The following is a 9,964-nucleotide window of genomic DNA, read 5'->3' as shown; positions in this document are numbered from 1 at the left end:
GATCCTGCAAGGACCTGGGTCAAGCTTACTAGGACCTCCTTCAATACCCACTGGTATTGGATGGCAGGGGTGCCCCTCATATGTAAACTACTATTAATAAATTAACCCGGCAACTTGGGATTGTATCCCTGCTGACTCAAACCACTTGGCCGAGAGTAACGTCACCTTCAAAAGAGGGGCCTACCACTTTACGCATTAATAACTTAATTAATTATCTTCCAATATTCCAACCGTTTGGGATTGTATCCTTGCTGACTCAAACCACTGGGTTGAGGGTAACGTCACTTTCAAAAGAGGGGCCTACTACTATAACTAAGATAATCTCTTAAAAAGTGCAAAAGTGTGGAAATCATCAAAGGTTACATTAAAGGCGAGTCGGATCCAAGTGATTCATCTTGTCTATCTGTTTTATTTTTATTTTTATTTTCTGCATTTTAGTTTTTATTTTTCATACTTAAAACCTTTTCTAAAAAATTGGATTTGATTAGACGTTGAGGATGAACTGGTATTAAAAGCTCTTGTGTCCTTGGACGACCTCGGTATCTTACCAACGCTATACTACGCTCACGATGGGTGCACTTGCCCATGTGTGTGTTTAGTGTTAGTAGAATATCGTGTTTTATAAATTTAAAACTTGAATAATGTGTAAAATGGGCTTAAAATAACAATAAAACATAACACACCTTACACACACCAATTGACAATACCAATGGGGTAACTGGATAGATATAAACAATGTAAATGCAGATGCTCTCAACTACTGTAAAGTTTATAAAACTATTTTGATTAAACTGGGATGCACTCGCCAGTGTTTCTTGCTGATAAAACCTTTTTAAAACGCGTTTCAGGTAACTTAATGTGAAGCTAATAGAAACCAGCTGGAGAGCACTGAAGGCTTAAAGTTGTGGCTATAAAAGTTACCAAATAAAGAAACGGAGTTTATGTTTTCAATAATTAGGATTTATCCCTATAAATGTATTGTCAAGATTTTATTATAAAAGTTTGGTGTTTAACTCTGATAAAAATATTTCCTAACTACGGTCCTGATGTATGAATTCCACTGCCAAATTAATAAACACCGGTACCTCCAGCTCTGAGTCTCGCGGCACCCGTTATCGGGCAGGGGTTGGGGGCTGCGACAGAAGGTGGTATCAGAGCTACAGCCACTGGTTTAAGCCAACGAGGTGTTCCACTGATATCTAAATTTAAGATAAACTGTGTTAGGAAATAATTTACGAAATTATGTGTAATTAAGTATATTATTGTTTTGTGTTATTTGAATATTTGTTAGTTTACAGTATGAGTGAGCAAGGTTCATCCGACGCTTATCGTCAATTAGCTAGTTTCCCAAAAGATGAAGGAACCTCATCTCAGCCAAACCCCTCAGGATACTCAGCTGATACTGAGGAAGAAATATTTATTTTTAAGGCACAGTCTGAGGAACCATTCCCTTCCAAAAGAGAGGATGATTTAATAAAGGAGCACATAAGAGAAGAAAGAGGATGACGAAATTACAACAACAAAGAGCGATAGTAAAAGCCAATAGGGAAGTGAATGCCCAAACTCAGGAAGCAGTCAATAGACCACCGTGGGAAGAGGAATTAGATAGACAGTTGGCAGATTTCCATATGCTAGCCACTACAGTAGTAGACTCTAACCTAAACCAAAGAGTTGAACCACCACTATTACCCTTATTCCCAGACTAACAAATGCTAGAACCCGACCAGGAAGACCAGTTTCCAATCCCAGATGTTCACCCTTATGAGATCCCCAGAATTCCCCCACCAAACCTCATAGCTCAGTATACCGACCTGAACCCTTTAGACCCATTCTGGAACATTGACTAGTATAATCAGAGTGTGATACGCAACCCATATCCTTACGGACATCACCCGAAGTGGGTACCAGTTGCGTTGGTCGACATGGATAAGCCGACGACTCCAAGGAGAAGAGGAGGTCCCAAAAGATCAAAAACCTCCAAGTCCGGGAACTACACTACTTCCGAGTCGGGTAACATGCCCCAAATAAATTTGAACGACCAACCCGATGACGAACCCGATCAAGATGATACACTACTTCTGAGTCGCGCCGCAGGAAAAGTGGTGATTCGTCAAGTAGAGGAAAAGAAGCGGTGGGGAGTCGATCTCCGAAGTCAAAGAGGCCAAATTGGTGGAAATGGCCGAATCCAAAGAAAGAAGAGAAAAACTTGTGGCGGCAAAATTTAAACGTGAGGAGGCGTATATTTGACACTTGACCGAAAACGAAAAAAATAGTGATTTAATCGTCTTGTTACAACCGCACAACAATCTCGACGAGCCGTTTAAGTCGATCGTACTTCAACGCAAACCCGAGATATGTGAAAAGTGAAGTTGGAAGATGCTGTAAATTTTTTAGGTTTTTCTAATTGGCAATGTTTTGTTTTTTTTAGTTTATAATTTAGGATTTATTTAAATGAAATTTATAATTTATAATATATAATTTTATTGTTTTATTATTAATTTATAATTAAAAAAAAAAACCATTATCAATCCGATTACGTAAATTGGATTTTACAAACTTTATTACCGAAAAACATTTTTTTCAGTGGTTGTGGTTGCTACGGATAATAGGAGAGCTAGCTTGAATAAATGATAAAAAAAACCAATTTAAAATCATTGTTTGAAGTTTGAACGATCAATTGATATGCAGCTCTAAAGTTCACCCGGAAGTTTTCTTTTATCATTTTTATGGCTAGGGCCTAACATTTGGGCCTATTTGTAATTTGTAAAATCCATAACATTAATTAGCTAATTTATATTGATAAATGTAATTAGTGTTTATATTAAAAAAAATATATTTCTAAATTTGGATTTGCTTAGGGGTCGATTTCTAAATCAGTCGGTTTCAAACGTATGTCCAACTAAGGATGAGCAAATGGTACCAAAGCTGAATCATTACCGTACTGGTACTGTTACGCCCTAACACGTTTTACCTTAAAAAAAATGACGCAGCGGAAAAGAGCTTTAAAGTTTCTTTCCTTATTAACGACATTACTTTCGAGAAGGTTCCAAAAGCTAAAATGTTAAACGTTCTATAAAAGAATTCACAACATTCATACTAAAATTTACATTTCTAGACGTTATATATTTCAACTATATGATCGATCTATCCTTGCAATCCTTGCTCTTGACTCGATCTACGTCCGCTTCACTTCCTAAGTAGCAGAAGAAGTCCGTGTATCGCCTGTGGGCATCACATACAACTTAGCCGTTAATCAACGACAACATCATATAACATTAATCTCATATAATTAAGGATTGAATAACGTTTGACAATTTAACATTAGTTCATCCAACTATCCTTACTCATCCTCTTATTCCGGGTTGGGCTTAAATTTCGTAAGAATCCGATGTACTCGTTCCTGCATTACATACCAACCTCAAACGCATAATTAGTAACGTTAAAACTCTACGTATTTAAATCACGCACACGTACCATCTTGCATACATACATACTCCTCTACATACATACATACCTTTCTTACAACTTTACATACGTGCATACACTCATACATGTCTTTACACATACATACATACACAACCACATACGTACATATATTTCCTACATTCTTATATAATCATACAATATTTACATGGGACTTAGACTTAGATTTATAGCCCATAGACATCTAAGGAACCATCAAAATCATGTTTGGAAAGTTCACCGTAGTCCACGGATAACAAACCGAAGCCTACGATACATAAATCAACTTAAATAACAAATTTTTAGGTTTTTGAACTTGGGGAGGGCGTCGGCGACGGCCCTAGGGTCGTCGGCGACGGCCCTTGCAATTACCCGTAGCCAAAAATCCCCGTAGACAGTCAAATTCAAATAACCCGTCAGCCAAAAATTCACTTTCTGGAGCCCGTCGGCGACGGCCCCATACCCGTCGGCGACGCCCTCTAGAATTTGCAGTTTTCTGCAGTTCCGTTTCGTCGTCCGTACGCACTAAAACGCGCATAACTTTTGACCCGTTTACCCGTTTAACCTCCCGTTTCTTCCTACATGCTTGTAAATTCACATTCTATCATATTAACTTAAAATCCTACCTCCGGATTAAGGAAATTCTTAACTTACGTGCATTCGACATATTATCATTTTCTAACTATTTGACCCGTTCGTGCATTTATCAACATAATCTGTTTATTTGACCTCAATCCCATATGAACTTTAATAATTTCATTGGCACCTACCATAAAAGATTAAATTCTCGGACGTCTTGCATCCTCTTAACCCATTTTCGCTCAAGGGCTTATTTTTGACCCGTTATGGGTATTTGCGCATTAAGTGGACTATGACATACAAAACCCTATACTTCGCTTTCATACTTGTCCAAGACATTACTCTAATTGAATAGCTCGTTTCCAAACGACTTCTAAGCTCGTTTGCCTGATATACCTATCAAGGGCATTTAAGTCAACTATGCTCTATCCTTAATAACAAAGGAATTTCTTACATAAGTAACCAATTCCACTACTTAGCTACAATTTCTTAATCACACCTACCTTGCTCGGATCAAAACTAAGATCCGTTTAATACTTCATTGACATCATACAATTCATTCCTATTTGACCTCAATTATCACATATAATTAAATTGCATATAACATTACATAAACAACTAAGAAGTGATTACGGAATCACTTACCTCATGCATCCGTGTTCATATCTGATCCCTTGCTTCCTCTTGGCCCGTTAACACCTCGTGCTTGAGCCCGTTTCGACTTGATTCCTATACTTCCATTTCGTCGAAATCACACTCTTATTAGCATACTCGTTTGTACATGTTAACAATCATATCAATCTCATATTTCACGTTTGACTTACTTTAGTCACAATCAACAAGCATAAGACATATAATCAAATTCATATCTTTTTCAAACTCATGAAATTCGTCATGCCATCACCAATATCACGTATCGGCATAACATGTAACTTACGACTTCCTATAGTCTTATTTTTATGGCAACGAGTCATATCATGCTTCCTATACATAGTTGACTTTCAGAAGTCAACAATTCATTATGTGAACTTTCGACTTATTCTCATCTACTCGTAATATCAAAGTAGGCTATACAAAAAGGCACCATATACATTACCTACTCTCGATGCAAATGTGCTTACAACCATATTCAAATTAGTAATTTAACATGATCATACCATCATTTTCGTATTTCATTCCTATATACACCAAGCTTTTTCATAACATTTTGCATCCTAACTTCACTTAAGCATTTCATCATACACTTGGCGTGCGTACCACCTTTTAAGCATAACGTACAACTAATTCATGCATAATCTTCTAAATTCATACATAGTTCATCAAATCCTTCTACTCATCAACAAGTAGTATTTAAAATTAAACATCAAACATATTATCATCGCATTTCATTCAATCACCTAACAACAATTCATCATACCCGCATATTACATCAATCTTTCAACAAGAATTGGACATAGGTGGTGACTCAAGTCATCATCCTCACAATAACAAACGGGTTTCACCCCTAAACATCAAATTAACCTAAACCATGCATAATCCATGTCCTATATGGTGAATCTAACACATATAAATGATCAATTTCATACCAATTCGCGGATTGGAACATAACCCACTTCATACAAGTTCATCAATCTAAGTTTCAAGACATACCTCACGATCCCCTTGTCTAGGTGATCACTAATTCATGTTCCTTAATAGATTTGAGCCTCGATTCAACCTTCAATTTGGAGCTTCTTTAAGAACTAGGGTTTACACCCCTTTGTTCTTCTCCAGAGCATTCCACGCACACACACACATGATGTATGTGTGTTGTGTGTTATGATTTTGTTTATTAAAACATAACTTTCCCCCTTGTTCATATATGGTCCCTCAAGTTTGTTCCCTTGTTTGCTTTGCTAAACTTTTGACTAGGTATAATAACCTAGTTACTACATTCTATTTTATTAAACATGGGGTCTCACTAGCAAATTTAGTAGTTCGAGTTTTTGGGGCGTTACTTAACTAGGTTAAATAACCTAGTTGTTTATTTCATGCTAAGTCGTATAAGAACACATGGCAATTATAACCATTCGGGTTTTGGGGTGTTACAGGTACTGAATATACCATGTCGTTTTTGGCGTTTACAGGATTGGTACTTTCGACTCGGCACCAGTTTGGTATGGTTCAAATATCGTAGTGTACCATACCAAGCATTTTTTATATCAGTAACCAGTTTTGTCGATTTTCAGGATCGATACTTTCGGTTCCAAGCTCATCCCTGGTTTTTTTAGTGAGGACAACTACTCCCCACCAATGGCAGTGGGTAGACCCTTACCTAAAGGCAAATGGTTAAAAAAAAGTGATTCAGAAACCTATAAGACTAAAGGGTGTGGTGGATGTCCCAGGGTCATCCATTGGTCCGTCCCTATCGCCAACATCGCCTCCTAACCGCTCCCGACGTCCCTCCTTGCTTTCTTATCCATTCTTTAACAACATGATTAAAGAAATTCGTCACACTAGGATGTGACCTTTAATAAGAAAGATATTATATTGGTATATGCATATAAAACTAGTTATAGTTCCATTTTGGGTTGAGTGCAAGGATAATATCCAACACAACATAACACAACACACTTGTTCATCTCATCTCATCTCTCTTACCAAATCCACACCATCAATCAGATCCCACCCTCATCTCTTCACAACCACCATGTCATCTCTCCTCCCAGATCTCACCACCAGAATCCACCCTGAACCACCATGCATCCTCTCACCCGAACCACAACAACTCGACCGATTCGACTCACTTCCGGATTCTCTCCTCCTCCTCATCTTCAACAACCTCGCCGACGTCAAAGCCTTAGGCCGCTGCTCCTCCGTCTCCAGAAGATTCCACTCTCTCGTTCCTCAGGTCCAAAACGTCGTCGTTCGCGTCGATTGCGTCATCTCCGACGACGATCCTTCTTCTTCCTCCAACTCCTCCGACAAATCCAGATCCATTTCCACTCTCTTCCGCGTCCTTATTGGAGGTATATTTAAACCGATTCAAGCCCTAGGTCAATTTCTCGGTCCTAAACGGTCGTCGCCGCCGTCCACGGCGGCGACCTCGCCGTTATCGTCACCGTCGACGTCGTCGTTGAGCGTCGGAACCGTCGACGGTGATGATCTGGAACAAGGCGGCGGTGTTACGCATCATTCGCCTACTCAGGTGCTTAAAAACTTTAATGAGATTAGGTTTTTGAAAATTGAGCTTCCTAGTGGTGAGTTAGGGTTAGAGGATGATGTTTTGTTGCGGTGGAGAGCCGATTTCGGATCGACTTTGGATAATTGTGTGATGCTTGGGGCGTCTTCTGTTGTATATCCTGATAAAGTTGCATCTAATTTGTCTAATTGTGATGTAATTGGGGGTAATGATGATAATGGGAGTATACCGGAGTCGTTTTATACCAACGGCGGGTTGAAATTGCGCGTGGTGTGGACAATTAGCTCGTTGATTGCGGCGTCTGCTAGGCATTACTTGCTTCAACCGATAATTGCGGAACATAAGACGTTGGATTCGTTGGTTTTGACGGATGCGGATGGGCAGGGGGTGTTGTGTATGAATAGGGAGCAGTTGGAGGAGCTGAGGGTGAAGCCGTTGTCGGCTTCTTCTGCTTCGAAGAGAACGCTTGTTCCTGCTTTGAATATGAGGCTTTGGTATGCGCCGTATTTGGAGTTGCCGGATGGGACGGTGTTGAAAGGGGCTACATTGGTTGCTACTCGTCCTAGTGATCAGTCAGTGCAAAGGGAGGTTTCGGATGGATTGTGGGTTTCGTCTGCGTTTGAGGAGCCTTTTGGGACTGCTGCGAAGATGTTGGTCAAGCGAAGGACTTATTGCCTTGAGATGAACTCCTTTTGATGTAAGATTTACGATGAACTGCACTTGTTTTGTTGTATTTAGTTTCTTGAAATTGTTTATAATTGCCTTAGGGATTTTGATTTTTTATCTGAAAATGTGATTACATTTGCCACGAATAAAAGCAATTGTCACATGCTGTTAGTTTATAATATATTAAGAATCTTATTCACTTCTGCATAAACAAGTTGAACCGCTTATGCGCTGCTTGAGATCACCTCACTAAAAGCTCGATGGAGCTCATTTTATAAGCTAGCCCGAGCTGCAACACAAGGCTTGATTAAGCTTGTGAACCTAAAAGGGCCTATCTTTTCATTTTTATATCAATACATTTGTATACTATATAATTAGAACCAGATAGTATCATATATGAATATGATTAGAAAGCAATGTATATTATAATATATAATTATATAATTGATAAACAATAAACGAGCCATTCTTGAGTTTTAGACATAAAGCTTAAGCTGCCTTAAGCTTACTCGTGCTATTAGGCTCTGCTCGTCTTGTTCACGCCCTTATTAACTTGTGGTATTCGCTCTTGTAAGGCGTTCGTTGCTTTTGTTACAACTACAAGCAACTCTTTTTGATTGGTAATCCCCACATCCTTTGATGATTAGTGGTCACGGTAGTCCTTTACATAAGAAAGAGCATGTTATGTTTTTGTTTGTTATAAATGTTGATATCTTTAATCATGAAAGTTTCAGTTATTTATTTATTTTGATATTCTCTTTCTACTGCTACTTGTTTAATGAGTTTAGTTTTGTTTGTTTCTCAAGGCATTGGACATTGAAAGGCAGGGAGGCAGCAGAGAGAACACACAATTTTGTTACCTTTAATGAATATGCATGCAAATGGGGTTCATTAGACTGACAACTGTTGTTTTGTGAATATTATTTGTAGGTATAAAATATCCATGTCTCATGTTTAAATGTTGTTTGTAGTAAATGCTACTCTTGTTTTAGTCTAATATTTAATAAGATCTAAATACTGTATCAATGTTCTTGCTGCTTCAGTGTTTCTGACATATACATTATGCTAAGCTATTAGACCGGAAACACGCTTGTCGGGTCGGGTCGTAATTATATTTATCTTTGCATATGATATCTTCTTTCTACATTATAATGAACACCTTTGAAAGGTAATTTTTTTTACCTGACTCAAAGCATACATGTGTAAAGACTGAACTGAATTTATTTCTGTCATCATCACCAGACACCAGCCAGCTTATCGTTTATATTTGTCTTTAGGGGTAAGGGCCATGGGTGGGGTGGGTGTCATTGAAGCATACTCTTCATGGATGTGGTCCTATCTTTTAAGCACTTAATACGGTTGACCCAGTAGTGCCCATGATTATTGAATGCGGAAAAGTAACAAGTACGGCGGTTTGCCATGTTGGTTTGGTTTAGACTAGCTTGTTTGTGGTTCGTTGGTATGGAGTATAGGATTTTGGGGAGATGTTATGTTAAAACCTGTTATGCTTGAATATCTTAATTTTTAAAAGGATTAACATTACTTCTTATGAGATTTGAACTCGGTTATTAAAAGGATTAACATTACTTCTTATGAGATTTGAACTCAGGATGGTCTAATTGTTGTTCTAGACTCATCTATTGAGATCACGAAAAGCTAACATAATCAAGAAGGCTAAAACATTTGGTTTAGGCTTTCAAGTTTGCCTCGTTGAAGAATAAGGTTGAGTTTAGACCAAGTGTAGTGGGTTGGTGTTTGGCTCCGCATCATCATGTAGGGGTGCCAAACACCTCTCGAAGGGGCGCCATAGGGAATTAAAGGGGAGGGTGTGAGAGTGGTAATGGACGTCTGGAAGAGTGGATGTGTGTGTGGACATCACGCTTTCGCCAATGCAATAACGCCATAAGGAGTGGGGCTTGATTATACTACACACACTCGCATCTTGGATTATTGCCACTATAATATTGAAGAGGGCCTAAACTAAAGACGCTTATGAAGTTATGAGGTCAAGAGATATTACCACATTTCCAACATATACAAACGCAAGTTTGTAGATGTCCGCGGGAATAGGAAAAT

The 9,964-nt window shown here is 38.5% G+C and overlaps 1 protein-coding gene across 1 annotated transcript; it reads left to right on the top strand.

Moving 5' to 3' along the window:
* Positions 1–6,600: 6,600 nt before the first annotated feature.
* Positions 6,601–8,925, top strand: LOC110937152 (F-box protein At4g18380). The gene is made up of 2 exons (XM_022179563.2): positions 6,601–7,919; positions 8,695–8,925. The coding sequence occupies exon 1, from the start codon at positions 6,731–6,733 to the stop codon at positions 7,916–7,918; it is 1,188 nt and encodes a 395-aa protein (XP_022035255.1). The 5' UTR covers positions 6,601–6,730; the 3' UTR covers position 7,919; positions 8,695–8,925.
* The last annotated feature ends 1,039 nt before the right edge of the window (positions 8,926–9,964 follow it).

This window comes from Helianthus annuus, chromosome 4 (genome assembly GCF_002127325.2).
Source record: "Helianthus annuus cultivar XRQ/B chromosome 4, HanXRQr2.0-SUNRISE, whole genome shotgun sequence".
In the NCBI taxonomy this organism is placed as follows: Eukaryota; Viridiplantae; Streptophyta; class Magnoliopsida; order Asterales; family Asteraceae; genus Helianthus; species Helianthus annuus.
This window is presented reverse-complemented; position numbering and strand designations above follow the sequence as displayed.

Coding starts and splice junctions, on each gene's coding strand:
- LOC110937152 (XM_022179563.2), top strand. CDS start 6,731: ATGTCATCTCTCCTCCCAGATCTCACCACCAGAATCCACCCTGAACCA.